General features: G+C 36.7%; 1 protein-coding gene across 1 annotated transcript in view; it reads right to left on the bottom strand.

Moving 5' to 3' along the window:
* Positions 1–1,884: 1,884 nt before the first annotated feature.
* nufip2 (nuclear FMR1 interacting protein 2) overlaps positions 1,885–17,819 on the bottom strand; it is a 30,397-nt gene continuing 14,462 nt past the window's right edge. The window contains exons 3-4 of the mRNA XM_043718403.1: positions 10,376–10,408; positions 1,885–9,425 (exon numbers count right to left, since the gene is read on the bottom strand). Of these exons, the coding sequence (XP_043574338.1) occupies positions 9,373–9,425; positions 10,376–10,408 (86 nt within the window). The 3' untranslated portion in view covers positions 1,885–9,372. The remainder of the gene's footprint in view (positions 9,426–10,375; positions 10,409–17,819) is intronic.

The raw sequence follows: 17,819 nt of genomic DNA, 5'->3' as shown, positions 1-17,819 counted from the left end.
AATACTGCATTCATTTCTGGTATCCCTGCTATAGCAAAGATGTTATGAAACTTGAAAAGGTTCAGAAATATTGAAGGATTGGAGCTATGGGAGCGGCTGAATAAGGTGGGGTTATTTTCCCTGGAGTGTCAGGTCTCAGGAGGGAACCTTATAGAAGTTTATAAAATCATGAGCAGCATGAATAGGGTGAATAATCAAGGTCTCTTCCTCAGGGTAAGGGAGTCCAAAACTAGAGGGCATACATCTAAGGTGGGAGAGGAAAGATTTAAAAGGGACTTAAGGGGCAGCTTTTTCCACAGAGAGTTAGGAGTGTATGGAATTAGCTTGTCAGTGGAATTGGAGGAGGTTGGTACAATTACAGCATTTAAAAGGCAGCTGGATGGGCATATGAATAGGAAGGGTTTAGAGCGATAGGGACTAAAATGTTGGCAAATGTACATTAAATTAGGATATCTGGTTGGCATGGACAAGTTGGTCCGAAAGGTCTATTTCTGTGCTGTACATCTCCGTGACTCAGTCGAACACCGGTCAAGTCATTTTGTGTTGGTTTTATCATAATGAAGAGATGGAAGCTATATTTCACAATTTTGTACTTCAAAGAATTAAACGTAGTCTTTGGCGATTCAAGGGCAGTGGGAAGCTGTGTTTAATACAAAGTCAAATATCAAAGACAGCAATTAATATTTCCAAGTAACCTAAAATGCCCATAAAACAAAGTAAAATATAAATGTAATGGTTGATGTATGCTTTGATATATTTTTCAAACTCTGCTTCCTGCTGCAGGCATTACCTAAACATTTAATTATGTTTTGACATTGCTCACCACCGATATTTTGCAGCCTTTTCTAAAATACTACAGCCAAAGTGTTAGAATGGACAATATATTCATGTTCTATTATCAAAACTAATCAGCATTTGTCTATTAAAATATAGTTTTTTGAGCAGCACTACTGGTAGCGTACTTGCAGTACCTTTAATTTCACCTAGTTCTTCAATGTACAAAAGATTCAGCTCAACATGATCTACGTTATAACATGTTAACTTTATACTGATATCTGCAAGTGTCAAGAATTTCACCATAAATATACAGGTTCGTAACTTGCTGTCAAGGAAACAGCAGAACTAATAATACTATGTGAAATTTTCCAGCAACTTCAGATGAGGTTCAACTGACGTATTACTCTGTTTAGGCTATAAAATGGCACATGTTTGACACACCACTGAAATCAGTTGAATGGCATGAACGTGCTCTTTTCACATGGTAAATACTAAACAATTCATTAAAACAGCTAGTCTGAACTGACAGAATTTGCCTTAGAGCCATTTGAAACCTACACTTATCTAAATTGAGATCAGCCTTGAACTTGGTACAACATAGTTAAGAGTAAACTACCATCTATGAATCTCTCTGTTGCTGAAAATGACCTTCCAAGCTACTTAGAGGTAAAGTGCAACTAGGGATGTACAACAAATGCCAGTGATGTCCAAAATAAAAACAACTTAATGCATTTCCTCTATAATCCAATCTTTCTTCTTCCCATTTCCATATTACACCTGACATCACTTATTAATTTATATTTTCTTGTCCCATTCCTGTTGCTGCATCACCTTGCACTTCCAGAAAATTATGTAAAATATTGCAATTAAACAAATAGGTTTAAATGGCAGATCGGGTTAAATTACCCTGCTACAAATTGCAGTTAAGTCACAGAACTGACTGTACTTGAACTTCAGAAGTCCAGAACAAATGCAGTATTGATTAGAATTGTGCCAGTTCACAGCTAGTGAGAATTACTACCTAAGTAATGACTATTGTCTACTGAAGCATGGCTACAACACGTTGCAGTCAAACCATACTCAAATGAATAGCAATTAATGCATGGAAAAAAGGAACAGAAAATAGATTTATTGCAGAAAATAAAGCAGAAGAGTTTATTTGAACAATTTTGTACCATGATTGTCAGTGAACTTAGTAGACAGTCATGACTTAAGTCTCAAAAGGAAACAAAAACTGAAATGCCTGCACGGAAACGGAATTCACATCCTGCAGCTGGATGGCATGACTGATGCTGACAGGAATTGATTTTTACAGCTAAATTCTATTACAAAGTGGAAAGGTATTACAGGAAAGAATTTCAGAAGGTTAAGGAGTGACAAAATCTTTGACAGATGAAACCTTTTACACAATAAAATTGGATCGCAATTTTCAGACACCACACACTTTGAAGTTGCCATGTATTATTAAGGCCACAGTCCCATGCCCCAAGTTAAAATCCACACGGTTATTAAATATACAGTACCACATGTTTGTGCAAGAGCTGTTCCTCATTCACATGCTCAGCAAATTTTTTTTAAATTTCACTAAGTTTTTAAGAACCTTGTCAGATGAAAGTATCTTCCCCGCTCCCCCCTAGTATATTTCAATGCCTGTCTCTGTTTCTAAAAAATAAATCACTCATCAGATAATTTATTTTATTAGGAGGAAAGAAATAATACATTTGCAGTGGAATTGTTTGTTTGTGAAAGATAGTTACCAGTACATAAGACAAAAAAGCATGACCAAGTTGTAGCTGGGGTTGCCACACAATCGCAGAGAATATATTTGTGTGTTCCAATACAATATTAAACAACCCCCACTTCTGGAAAGGAGGGCCCACATTTGTTCATAATTTACAAATCTGATTCTTTCAATTTCAGGTATTTACAATACCAGCAATTAAACAGCTCTTTCAGAAGGAAATAAAATATCAGTTGAAGATTTCCAAACAATTCAAACAATTTTAACAATGATGTAGAGGTGGAGGGGCAGTGGACAAATCAGAATCATTAAATAAAACATGGCAACTCCCAAAGGCCAAATTTTCTACGGGTCGCTGTGATAAATTTTACAAAATAATCCATGCACATAAGCATCCAGGGCTAGTTTCTGTGCTTTGCATACCAGCTAAATCATGATATAATGTAGTTTAGGCAACAAATTAAATATATACAGTATTTCAAAGGAAGGGAATAGTGTTTCTTTCATACAAGATATTCCTTAAACGTATTCAAATGGCACTGATCCCAACTAAAGAGTTAATTCCCTAAACATATTTTTAACAAAGTTATCTCATTTACATACTTTGCAGAAATGGTTTTCCTTTGAATTTTATTTGGAATCATCCTCAGATGACATCAGTTAGTTTTGAATAATGATGATTTTAGGACAATAATTATTTCAACCAAAATGTTGTTTCTTTAAAATCACACACAAACTTTTCACGGAACGAGGGTCTAGCATTTGTTTTGAAGGACTATTTCAGCAGTTAAATCCAGATATTTTCAAAAATGCCAATGTGATAGGAATGATTTAACTGATAGATAAAAATTAACTCCTGGAGCTCACTGAGGTACTGTACATTAAGTCTGGCCAGCAAATTTTAAAAATGTATGTTTTTGATTACACACTTTAATACATTTGTGTACTTAGATTTGACATCCAAAGTTAGTCAGCCAAAGTTACTGCACAATTCCAAATATTTTAACCTTTAAAAAGTTGTATTGAAGAGTATAAGCAATATATATTGGTGGTATATTAAAAAGAAATGCTGTACTTGTGCTGCTAAATTTGTTTTCACCAAATAAGACACTACTGACCCTTTGTGGCTTCAAGGATCTCAAAATGGCTTAAAAAGGATTTTCCATGATGATCAGAAACATACATTTTGGCCAAACTAAAAGCCATACATCTCTCTGTACACCTATTTATATTAACATCCATTTACAAGATAACATTCTACATAAATTCTCCTATGGCTTCTGAAACAAAATTCAAAAATTGATACTAATTGAAAATAGCAACAGTTTAATCAGAAATTATGCAGTTCTTTACAAATGTTAGAAATAAGAACTTTTAAAACATTTGTGATATAGATTATAGCTTTTAACAATTGAGAGACATACAAATAGGCAACACATACATGGAAAAAAAAGGAGTTGGGTTGTTTTGTTTATTAAACCTTCCTGCTCTACCCTGTAGGCAGAGTTAGATGCAATCCATTAATTTATTGGTGCAAGTGTTATCGCAATGGGTCAAAGGAATAGGGACATTCTAAATTACTAACTGACCACACGCCCAGCAGGGTATGTTCACTTTCTTGAACCCAACCATGGAACTTGAAACACAGAATCAAGTACAACACACAAACAAAAAAAAACTTACGAATGGGAAGAAATCTACTAACTCAAAACACGTGCATAGCTCAATACCATCAGCTCAAGCAAACATTACTGGAGCTTCAGCAAAACCTGAGTGTGCAAAATGCATTTCTAATGTAATGCAAACAGCCCAGGAAGTAAATTTTACACAATGATACACAGAGGGATTCCGTATAAGGCAGAATTAGCAAAGATATGCTCTTTCGAGAGGGGAAGGGAAAGAGGGAAAATTACACTATTCTAAGCAGGGCAAATAATTGAAGACAGGTATTTTTAGCAAGGTGCTTAAAACATATTCAGAATTCACAGACAATTTTAAAAATGTTTTGAACTGGTTCATTTATAAACCAGACCAGTATGCACACAAATTGTAACCAGAGTGAAGCCAATCTATGCTTTCATAAAAAAATGTATTCAAGACTGGAAAATGTTAACTGTTTATGCAATGTCCTATTCAATTCCTAGCCAGAAACACAATACACTCAGGATATCAGCACAGCAGCAAAACAGAATAAGCTTGGTTGGCAGCAAATGTATGTTTGTGTGGTCTGATGTTACCTCCATTGTTTATCAACTAATGTTTAAAATTTGAACACACTCTGATATAATTAGTTTCAGAGAAGTCAATTTTCAAAAATTTCATAAATTGTATGACAGGAACGCAAATGTACAACAAATGGTAAAGCATTCCACTAAAGTTAACTGCACCATTTAATCTAATCTAACCAGTTAAACGTCCTATCCAAGGCTGCCATCATACTGCAGCCTTGGATATTTAACATTTATGCTGTTCTGAGCTTTAAATGGCATTAATCAAATACTTTTTCTCATTAGCACTTAATTTATGGCTACTATGCATAGTCACTATAATTAGTCACAGCATATTGCAGCACATCCTTACCCCACCCAAAATATTGCAGCAGGGAGAAAAAACAGTGGTGACTCTAGATTCCTTAAAAAAGTGTGTGCCGACTAGTTTAGCACAAGTTTAAAATTAAAAGAAAACTAAATATTCCATGCACCTTTCCACCACCATGCTGGAGCAAATTGCAAACATAAGTACACTTGGGAATAAGCAAATTTAAGTTCAAAGCTGCAAAACAAAGAACACTTTGCTAGCCGCCTCAGTTTGTGAAATATCTGACATATGTATTGTTATTAAAAGAACATGTAAAATGTTATTACTGATATCAATATAGAAATTCTACAAGAGGCAGCACAGATATTACCTGCCCCCACCATTCTGAGAGACAAACATCCTTACTTATTCTGTGCAGGGAGACAATTTATCACCCACTAGGTTAGACATCACAATACCTGTACAATTAACATGGAATAGTCAGCCAGTGTTGAAAAAGTACAAGTTAATTATTTTACAGAAGGATTATTTTCCAAAAATTGAAAGGAAAAAGCTTTCTTATTCTTTTGCATGACGGAAAGAGGGCTGTAGCCACTTTATGAACTGAAACTTATAAAATCAGTTATTTTTTTTTCATTTGGAAATACATAACCAGTAATTTATTTCACTGGCAAATACTGGTCAAAAAATACTGTATTTGAACACAGCAACATGTTCCAGTCACCAACTTCACTCTGGTGGTACAGTATGCACTGAGCAAATAATTATGAACTATATTAAAATGTCAAAAGGAGTTGGTGCGCTCCTTCAGATTCCAGCTTCCCATGTTGTATGCATAAGTATTTTCATGCTGACCCTACCATCTCATGCTGGTCAGAAACTATGTAGCAGCTTCAGTTATTCACATACAACCCAATTTATCTTTTACTGTAAACAGATATTTTAAAAGGGGAAAATTGAAAAAGGGAAAAAATCCTTGAAACATTAGTCCAAGGCTTAAACAGCCAAAATTTCCAAGCTGTAACCTGCCAAAATGCTTCTGCAGATCAGATATTCAGTCCCACATAGTTACACACGAGTTTTTTTTTTAATTTTTTGTTTTTAAATTAACATAATTAGTAACAATAGCAAGCATTTAAAAATACATGTAATTTTATGGTGGCATACAGACAAGACTTGCAATAATTAACCACAAACTAAGATAAGCCCTGGTAACCATACATGCCATCAGTTTTGATGGTAAACATATGAAACATGAAATTTCGGGGAATATGGACAAATTTCTTCAAATGACCATGGGCAGGAATATGGAGCACACATGCATGTTGACAGCCTAGCTTAACTCCCTGAGGTTCTGGCAGCCTTTGAGTTGGGAAAGGGGAAGGGGGGACGCTACATGGGAACTGGAATGAGAAAAGGCTGACCTGCAAGGCCTACAGCTGGACTGACATAACATTACAAAAATGATTTATTTATAAAACAATACAGGTATCAAAGACTTGAACCATGATTAGTTTGCATCTTAGCAACAACAATTTAAAAGAACCTATGCTATCTTACTTGCTTAGTGCCATTCTGCAATAATTAGACCTCTATGATGATCGTTAATCAATGAAATGAAATCAACACATGGCACAAAATAAATTAAGTTCTTATTCTGAATACTAATAAATGCACCAGATACTGTATAGATCTCTCACACATTCATTCAGTCCCTCTTCCCATGTTTTTAGTCTCTTCATAGAAGAAGGGGGCACCACAGTCTACACTGTATTTGGTTTATGCTACAGTACTAACACTCTTGAGGCGGAAAATGTTATACCTACAATAGTAACACATTAGCATTCACTGTACTAATTAGTCACAATTGACTGACCTGTACTTAAAACTTACATGCCTATCCAAAAAAATATAAACAGATAAAAAGTTAAGAAATTTTAAGTGCTTATTGAAGAATCAAGGCAGGGGAAAACATAAGTGAGAGATCAAAAGACAACACAGAAAGGGTAAGCGTAACAAAATCTGGGTGGAACTACCCAGTGGTCCTGTGGCCCTAAATAACCAGAATATTCTACAGTACCAAACATGTACTGGACTGCCGAACCACTCATTCCAGGGATTGATAACCAAGTTATGTGAGTTGTCATTATAAACTACCTTTTAATAGCCATTAGAAGTCAGTAACTGATGGCATGAATAAAATTTAATTCTAAGGCATGACATTTTCCAGTTCAGCATTTGCAAGTAAAAATTTCAACGAGAGACACTGAAAATTTCTACAAGCAATCTGCAGAAAGTAAGCAATAGGCGAAATTCTAAAAAAAATACTGCCTGCTATGTTGAATTGTTCAGAAGTGTATTTAACGGTCAGTGTATATTACTTGACATTATTGGTCAAGCTGCAAACCATTATGATGCTTGTATTTAAATTAGCACAAACATTAGACAGACTAGTTAAGGTGTAAAGTAATGTCAAGCCTTTCTGCTCTCTTGGAAGAATTTGAAAGGACAGTGGTTTCCTGCATTTTCTGATCAGTACACAAAAGGATCTTAAGCATTTCCAGAAATTAGAAATACAGTGCTGGACAGATTTGCACCCAGATGCCATTAAACAGTTGTTTAACTCTGGCTATCATAAGTGAGAGATTTAAGTCTAGCAAGCGCACACTTTTCCTACAAAAAAAAAGACTGCTAGCCTGACCACCAATTTCTCCCCAGAAATTGAGTTTATTTAAATATGAAGACCAGCATAAATATATTTGGCATTGTAGGATTTGAGTTTGTTAGGCAAATTATAGGATCACTTCCAGTCTAGTGCTCAAGACAACAAAACTGATGTGAAAGCTTGAGCATCTGGGGAGGACTGGTGCTGAGCACTGGGTTATATCATACTTTCCACAACCACACAGCAAAAATTAAATCGAGAACATTTACTTTGCAAGACATAGCATAAAGCCACAGGAACGTTCAAAAAAAATCTCTCCCCCCCACTCTGGCACTTAGTCTTACATGCTGCACAAGCTGTAGTGTATAATAACTACTGTTGCACGCTCAGAAGTCCATGCCTGTACACTCTTCACTCACTTCTAATATTGCCATAAAGCTCTTTGCCGATTTGTAAAAATCCAAGCAGGTTTTTAATATTAAAAATATATATTTAATAGTTTAGAAGCAGCAATAAAGCTGTGAACTACACAGAATGCGTTAGAATTTAATAACCAAATTGGCTTTTTAAACTCAAACTTTAAACTGTCCCGTAAGAGGGCTAAAGAATGTAGGAGGGTGATCCAATTTTAGTTTGACTTCAAAATCTACTTTTTTTTTCCTTTTTCTTTTAATCAGTATAATCTGCATGATTCTGGTATATACTGCATGAAAATGCGAAGTTTTAAAAAGCAAGATGATATAAAAGGAAAAAGGAGGGCATAGTAAGCAAATACATATCATTTTGTAATAGTTAAGGCCAGACGCACAACAGGGAAATAACCTACTGATTGAAATATTTAATGATCTAGAGAAAGACAGTGAATGTAGAGCCCCTACAGCAGAAGCAGTGCAGTTTATGTTTCTAACACATACAATGGCAAATTTTAAAAAAATTAAGAGGGAAAGAATTGTACAACATTAAATACCTAAGTTGAACTACTCCACAAATTTCACGTGATATACCCTTTTGCATGTGGAGCATGGTCTTTCTGACCAGTGAACAACCAGCACTGCATTGTCGAATATTGCAGTTGCTTGTGACTTTCTGATTTCTTCCCAGTGATGAATTAAGACAATTTTCCCCAAGGCCTAACTGACCAACATAATCCCAGCAAAAGCCGAGAGCCTTGCAGCAGAAAAGAAAACTGCACTTCAAGGCATTATTCCAGCATAACTTTTGGGTTTTAAAAAATGTTTTGTAATCCTCCTGTTTTCCCGTGTGGAATCTTGGTGCACTCACAGCAAAATGCAGCCTTTGTGAAGTGGGACAGCCCCTTCAGTGGTTCATTGGAGCCTGACGTTACACCAGCAGGATCTTAAGAACCAGACATAGGTAAAAAGTCCACTATTCACTGATCATTGCATTCAGACTTGGTTTTGTAATAGGTTCAGTACCAGAGGTCATTAGATACCCAATTAGAGTCCATCAAAAGAACTGTATGACACGCTCTTTGCACTTGCTCAAATTCGGTTTCCTTTGTTTAAAAACTATTTTTTTGATGATTCTCCTGAACTGGTCCACTGCTAAAGAGATGATTTTAAAGGAGCATAGGAGCATCCAGACAGCGGCTTGCAGCAACAATGAAAACAGGCAGTTCACCAAACTGACTTCATTGATCAGGACGATCCATAGATTCATCATAGGTAACTACTCTAGAGGGATCTGAAAACAAACAGAAGTCTTTTATTATGAAGAACTGAAGGAAAACCCACAACTGTATGAAACTAAATAACTCATCACCACAGTCTGTCACCTCTACTACGAAAATATCAAATCACAGTCCCAAAAATGTTATTCTAACTTGAAAGATCGACAAATCTAGTCCAAAGGTTTTGTGAATAAATACCCTCAATTACACAAACACTGCAAGTTAAGAGTTTTGGCTGTATAATAGCTTCGGTTTGTACTTAAGGCCTAAAGAAGTTGAAGTTCTCCCTTCTCCCCAGATTTTGATACAAAAACTAAACAGAACAATCACTTCAAAATGGAACAATTAACACTTTCCTTCCCTTCAGTTAAACCATAACTTAAGACTCATTTTAGAATTTAATTCACTAGAGTCAAATTTTAGTGAATGTCTTGCTTTCATACATGCCTACGTATAGAATTTGTCCACTAAGAGCATGTCAAACACAAAATTCCAAAGATACAGGCACCCACTAACCTTTCAAAAGGTGAAACAATACTGTTGCTGAAAAAATGAGATCTCTAAAACTAGCATCTTTTGCATCACTGCCCTAGAAATATTGTGGTTTTGACGTTAAATCATTTTTTCCCTCCTAAAGAGCATTACATTGACCCACTTCAGTTTTGAATAAAATGAAATACCAGCTGGCTGCTGATGAGTCAGAGCAAGGCAGCAGTCCAACATACTCTGAGCAAGTATGGTACTATGTTAAGACAGCAATTTCCTAGGTTTGAGCTGCAGAATGTAGATCGAAGAATGTTTAATCGAAGAATGTTCTGTTTAGTTTATCAAAACAATTTGCAATTGTTTTTGAATATTCAAAATATTGAAATTTGATTAAGAAACCTGCAATGTGCGAAGTTTAAATGATAGCATAGACATGAAATTTAGAGTTTCTCAATATTCAAATTTTAATTATGCTTACCTTGTTTATGCAGGTTCCATATAGAGTCCATTTCTGGGGAGGAAAAAAAAATACACATTTTCAATTAAGATAAACGTTAACAAAATAGGTAACAGGAACAGGAGTAGGCCGTTTGGCCGATCTTGCACTGCCATTCAAAAGAATCACAACTGATACAACAATCTTAGTGCCCACTTTCCTGCCCTTTTCCCAACTAATCAAGAATCTAACTCAGCCTTAAATATGTACAATAAGTGCCCTCCCACCTCTCTGTAACATTGAAATCCAGAGACTCAAACCTCCCGAACCTCCCGATCATCCCGATCTTAAATTGCCACCACTTTGAGACACAACACCCTCTGATCCTGGACAATCCAGAGGGGAAAAATCCTCTCAGCAATTACCTAGTCAAGCCCCTGAGAAATCCCATATGTTTGCATGTCTGGGGGACAACACAGGACAGTGGGATTAACTATGAATTGTGAAGATTTTAGGGAACATTTAAAAATTGAGAAGACAGATTTTACAAGTTGGTAATTTTGATGAAAAAGCTATCTTCGCAGCAGGTATTTTACAAACCATTTTAGATGAATTTAAGAAAAATGTGAAAGATAAAGTCGATGTGTACAAAAGCAAAGCTAATCTTTTTCTATTTTTTAAAAAACTGTTTTTAGGGTTCAATATAGTTCTAATCTGGTGTCTTACTTTTCCATAATTCATACAATAGTGGAAAAACATGTTGCTAATTTTCAAATTTTGCTGACTTGTGACATCAACCTTTGATCCCTTGGAGAATTCAACTACATTACAGAATCATACAACACAAGGCCATTCAGCCCATTAGCGCAGCATGCTGGGTTGCCATAAGAATCAACTTATCTGGCACCTTTTAAATGGGTATATTTCATGTGCAGTTAACAGGTCAAATACAGAATTGTTTGTAAATTCAATGCAAAATAATGAAATGATATCAAAATGGACAAAGAAAAACTAAGCAGCACCAGATTAGTGAAAATTCTTTAGTAAATACTATGGCTTATGAATTATAGCATTATGTCAAGTTAAAAGCTAGTTTGGAAGATAACCTTGAAGCATACCATGAGAGATATTGTGAAGTAATGAGTAATATCCTCCAATAGGAATATTTCTGAGATTGAATGTTTTTTGAATGTTGAACGCACAGTAGTGAAAACCAACTGAAATAACTCATGGAGTTACTGGAATTTTTAGCTTCCATTATTCTATTATTGACCTTGTGCAAACTCTGCTAAGGGATTAAAAATTACTGTGTTCAAAATTATGTATAGTAATCCCAAATTTAAATTGATTGAACTGAATGGAAACCTTCAAGTCATTCATGGCTTTGTATGAAAATTTCACCAATTCTCAAGGTTTCAACATTTTGTCTGCAAGCTGTCAAATTAACAAAGACTGAAGCTCAATGGTTGGTCTCACCTAAAGATTAGTCAACTTGAAGTGATCCTATATACTCAGCACTTGTTCTGGGTCAGAAAAGAGAAAAACAAAAGCCACAATGTCTGCTTGTAATAGCTGAATATTGAGTTATGACAGAAGTACACATGGAATGTGATGCACTACAATCAAATAATTTGCAGAAACATACGAATAGTTATAATAGCAAAGTACTTGGAAATAGCAAGGTATCAATATTTCAGGGAAAGGAATAAAAAAAAATCAAAACAACATTTCAATCTCTGGACCCATCAAATGACCCATATTAAAAATGGATATGCATAATTTAGCACGGTTTTAAAACCAAATAAACCAATTTCTGAAACTAAAATGCATATCTATTTAATTGGATCATTTGTGAGCAAATCCAGCTAACTATTCAAGTACTACACTGTTTAGAAATTAAGAGCAATCTTAAGAAAATTTTGCAGAAGACATTTTGATAAAGCTTTTTGAAGTGGTTTTCCATATCTATTTGCAGCTTGGTCAGAGAACAGGTAATATTTCAATGGTATTTGTCTTATTGGCTATACAACTAGTCTCTGCATATGACAGGAGGAAAGAAAATGTGATTATCAACACAATGTAATGTCGCCAAAAATTAAGTATACAATAAACACAAAGTATCTCTATTTCCAGATATGCTCATTCCTGCCCACGCTGACATTGATCCCACTCTTCATCTACAACACCTGTTAGAAATCCTCACCTATGTTAAATTCTGACTTCAATTCATCACCGATAAGTGCAGTCCACTGATTGCTACACAACAGACCTAACAGGACAACACAACACGCCCGGGAACTCTAACCACCCTGCCATACTTTAAAGGCATCTCAGAGATTACGATTAGACCACTCTGACCCTGAGGCATTGTGGTCACCCACAAACTTACCACCACACTGAAACAGCTCCTGATAAATTTAAAAAGGACCCTGTACCAACAACCAGCAGAACAGATGTCACAAAATACCCTTCAAAGACTGTAATAAACATTACATTGGACAGACGGGCAGGAAACTAGCCATCAGGATACATGAGCACCAATTAGCCACAAAAAGGCATGACCAACTATCACTAGTAATCTCATGCACAGACGAAGGAGGACTCCAGTTCGACTGGGATAATACATCCATGCTGGGACAGGCTAAACAAAGACATGCACGAGAATTCCTAGAGGCTTGGCATTCAAACCAGAATTCCATTAACAAACATATAAATTTGGGCCCCATTTATCAACCTCTCAGAAAAAGAACCGGAATTGGTATCACCCACCACAACAGACCAAGACAGATAGAACATCAGTGCTTCATTGGAGGCACGAAATGTCTGAGAGTGAATCTATCAGCTCAGCGAGCAAATTTACAATCTGATTAATTGTCATCTGTTTATTCTTTTAGGACATGGGCATTACTGACGTATCCCTCAAATGCTACAGTCTATGCAGTGTCGCTCTAATCCACATTGCTTTTTTTTTGGTGGGGACAGGAAGAGGAGGAGATTTCAAGTGGTGGCATTCACAACTTCCTCCTTTGCATCAAACTGCGTGTTTACCTATATTTTCACCCTATCATTGGCAGCTATTCTGCCTCTGCCAAGATCCATTTTCAAATTCCCTCCATAAACATTCCCCTAATAATCCATCACTTTCACCAAACATTGAGTCCCTGCCAGTGAGTCTCTGACTAAAATAAAACACTTAGAATACTTCTCCATGCAAAAAATGTGCTGCATAAATCCAACTGCATTAGTAGAACACAAGAATATAAGAAACAGGTTCAGGACAGGCCAATCAGCTTTCAAGCCTGCCCCACCATTCAACAAGATCATGGCTGATCTCAGTTTGTACCAACTCTTCATGACTCTCAAGTCCTGAATATTTTAAAAACTTAGCTACATTTTCTTTAAATTCATCCATTGTCAGAGCAATGGATGTGCAGCTTAGTGTGCATTCATAAAGGACAGTCGCCTTGAGTGCATAAATAAGACAGTAACCATCAAGCAATTATAACTAGAAGATTCTGAACCATCCTGTTACCTGTGGAAATCCAGTTCTCAAGACTCTCTCTCCCAGTTTGAAGTAAAGCTCCTTTTAAATGTTGACTACAATAGCCTGATTCAAACTAAGTTTCAAGGTTTGCAGAACTGATTGTATTCCTGTTTTAGCTGAACACACTGAATTTGCATTTTGCACAGAGAATCAGCACCATTCGTGATTCCTCATACACTGAAGCAGTACATGTCCAAATGCAACAAGATCTGGACAATATCCAGACTTGGGCTGACAAGTAACGTTTGCACCACACAAATACCAAGCTGTGACCATCATCAATAAGAGACAATCTAACCACCAGCCCTTGACATTCAATGGTGTAACCATCATTGAATCCCACACTAACAACATCCTTGGAACTATCATTGATCAGAAACTCAACTGGACTCACCACAAACAGAGTAGCTACAAAAGCAGGTCAGAGGCTCTGAAAACTGCAACTTGTAAGTTACCTCCTGACTCCCGAAAGCCTGTCCACCATCTACAGGGTCCAAGTCAGGAGTGTGGTGAAATACTCCTCCCTTGTCTGAACAAATGCAGCTCCATCAAAACTCAAGAAACTGGACACCATCCAGGACAAAGCAGCCCACTTGACTGGCACTGCATCCACAAGCATTCACTCCCTCCACTACTGACACACAATAGGAACAGTTTGCATTATCTACAAGACACACTGTACAAACTCAAAGATCCTTAGACAGCAACTACCAAACCCACGACACCTTCATCTAGGAGAACAAGGGCAGCAGATATTTGGGAACATCACCATCTTCAAATTCCCCTCCATGCCACTCACCACCCTGACTTGGAAATAGATCAGTGCTTCTTGTCACTGGGTCAAATTCTGGAATTCCCTCCCTAATGGCATTGTGGGTCAACCCACAGCAGGTGGACCGCATCAGTTCAAGGCAGCAGCTCACTATCACCTTCAAGGACAACTAGGGATGGGCAATAAATTCTGGCCAGCCAGCGATGCCCACATCTCTCAAAATGAATAAATAAAAGAAACGCAGAAGATCAAGGAGGTTGCAGGTGTAGCTGAACTCCTGGATGCACTGATAAGATGCTCAGCCCCTTCAAAAGAGCACAAAACCTTTTATTTAAAAAAAAATCAACCTACTCAGACATGTCATAGCAATTAACAGAACAGTGGGTCAGGCGGTCTTTGAATTCAGACCTCCTGCCTCAAAGGAAGTGCCGCTACCACTGTGCCACAAGACCAGATTGAGTTATATAAAATGGAGCTCTGCTTATAACTGGAAATCAAACTAATACATCTTTAAAGATGCTGTTCCACATCTTAAGTCAAACATGTTTAAATTACTGATTATGCAGTCAACTATTCCTGAAGTTCCTTCATCCAGGCTAATTAGCTTTTGTTTTCTCAAACTGAGAACACAAATAATATAAATTATTTCCCTCTACTTGATATAGCACTTGATTTCTATGGGTGAGAAATTGGTATTTGCATACTTGTGTAATGTTGGCATTATGTAGAATGCAATGTAGTATTCTAAACTGGAGTGTCCCATTCAGGCCTCAAGGCCCAATTCCTAATATCCATATCCCAAGTTGAATTTAGTGAGGCGAGACCTTTGATTCTCCACATGGGAAAATTTATTTTCATTTTTGACCATCAGATAGTAAATGTGGGTGCCAAACATCAAAATCCCACTGTTACATTAAATAGCATTCATATTGATTGGGCACAAAAACAAGTATACTTACTTAGGATGAATTAGTGATTCTGTCACCTGCAATACTCAACTACATTCTCAATAATAGGATAAGTGCTAGAAATGAAAAGGTGCACAAAACTATTTTTTTCCAAACAAGCTACATTAACCATTTCTACCTTTTATTATAAGAATTAAAATCCTAAAATCAACTCAGCAAAAAAATTCAAACCCACAAATCTAAGAGCATGCTGTGGAATTCCTACATAAACACTGCAATATATGATTAGTTCTTTCTGGCTAACAGTTGAATTTAAAAGCAGGACAAAAATCAAGCCTCAGAGGTTTCTGCATTTTTGATGTATACTTTGTACTCCATATTTTTACTTTAGCTGAGGTTGACTGTATGGCAGATGAAAGTATTGCAAAGTAAGACATATTAAATTATTCAAAGCCCTGCAGCAATAACTAAATCAACCTAATTCTTCAAAATTTTGCTGCAATGTATGCAGAATACACTCAATTCTGTGAAAGACTACTTTTTCTCAAAGGCATCTCAGTAGTGCAAAGGACCACAAATTATACCGGTTTACTGCATTGCCTGTAGGAGGCACCAGAGGCACGTGGACTTTAAATGCCACGCAGGATGAACACGGCTTTGCATGAATCTGAAACTATAGTAGATTCCTCCGGTCAATCAAGACCGATTTCTTGAACACAAGGACATACTTCCAAATATAACTTTTTTTGCTTGCGATACTATTAAGATCACAAAAATCCAGCTTTATTTCTCCTACCAAGTTGTAAGCATGGGCACATTTGGGAGAAACGTCCAATATAAAATACTATTTTCTTAAACCTTTGACATTGCAATTTATTAGAGAGACGTATGAATTTTCAGTTTACTTTAGCCACTGCTGGCTTGACATGATTAGATTAGATTAGGTTCCCTACAGTGCGGAAACAGGCCCTTCGGCCTAACTTGTCCACCCCAACCCTCCGAAGAGTAACCCACTCAGACCCATTTCCCTCTGACTAATGCACCTAGCACTATGGACAATTTAGCATGGCCAATTCACCTAACTTGCACATCTTTGGACTGTGGGAGGAAACCAGAGCACCCGGAGGAGACCCACGCAGACTCAGGGAGAATGTACAAACTCCACACAGTCGCCAGAGGCTGGAATCGAACCTGGGACCCTAGTGCTGTGAGGCAGCAATGCTAACCACTTGATGTTTCTCAGCCAGAATGCCTCCCAAATCAAGCTAATTAATGACACTGCCCTAACTGATTGTCAATCTCGCCACTGATGTCAGTTGAGCAGCATCCCACTGAAACTAGTTGTGTGGCAGGTGGAAAAACACACCAAGCATTGTAATATTTGACAATGACAGGTTTCAATATTTCTTGTATCCTATTCTGACAGATGGAAAATGGCAGGAAAGGCAACCTTGCTGGAACAACTGGATGCCATTCTCTCTGTCCTGAAAATTCACTTCTTCCTTTCTTCAGTCATTTACAGAACATTTGCACAATTCTACTGTATTTTGCAATTACAGTGCTAGGAAGACAAAGCAATCTTTGGAGGCATGGGTGATTACATTCAAATATTCTTCACCAAAAATGAACATAAGATTTTATGCACAATCTGTATTCCAAAAAAGTCCCCACCACAATAATTACTTGCAAAGTATTAATACATGGAAAGCCATTTATAAACTTTGCAGACCATTTCGTAATTACATCTTTCTTCAGTTCGGAGGTAGACATTAATAGCATAAAGCCACAGCAGCTAATGACTGGGGGCAGCTAAGAAGATTTCCTTTGATCCCTCGAATTCCACGCAGTCCAAAACCATTCATTTGAAATCCATTAATGCAGCAGGTCACTGAATATTTTTAAAGGTGAAGACAGATTGATTCCCCTACCTTACAACCATGATCTCAATGAATGACATAGCAGACTGAAAGGGCCAAAGTCTTTTTTGTCTAAATTCAAATGTTCTTATTTGATGTTTAGATGATTCAAAACCAACTCTATTTGATCCTGTTGAGTTTCACTTGGAATTGGTACATTCTAGCAACTGCACATATTTTATTTTTAACTATCACCTTGCAGTCATTTGGATTTTTGCTATTCAGGATTAGTTGACACTTTCACATTCTAATATTTGAACTCACTATTCCACTAGGCTACTACAAAACAGCTACACAGAGCTCAACTTTTATTTAATAACCAATCCAAGCTACTTAAATTTAGTAC

The sequence above is a fragment of the Chiloscyllium plagiosum genome, chromosome 28 (assembly GCF_004010195.1).
Source record: "Chiloscyllium plagiosum isolate BGI_BamShark_2017 chromosome 28, ASM401019v2, whole genome shotgun sequence".
Taxonomy (NCBI): domain Eukaryota; kingdom Metazoa; phylum Chordata; class Chondrichthyes; order Orectolobiformes; family Hemiscylliidae; genus Chiloscyllium; species Chiloscyllium plagiosum.
Note: the sequence above shows the minus strand (reverse complement) of the source record. Positions and strands in the feature narration are given on the sequence as shown.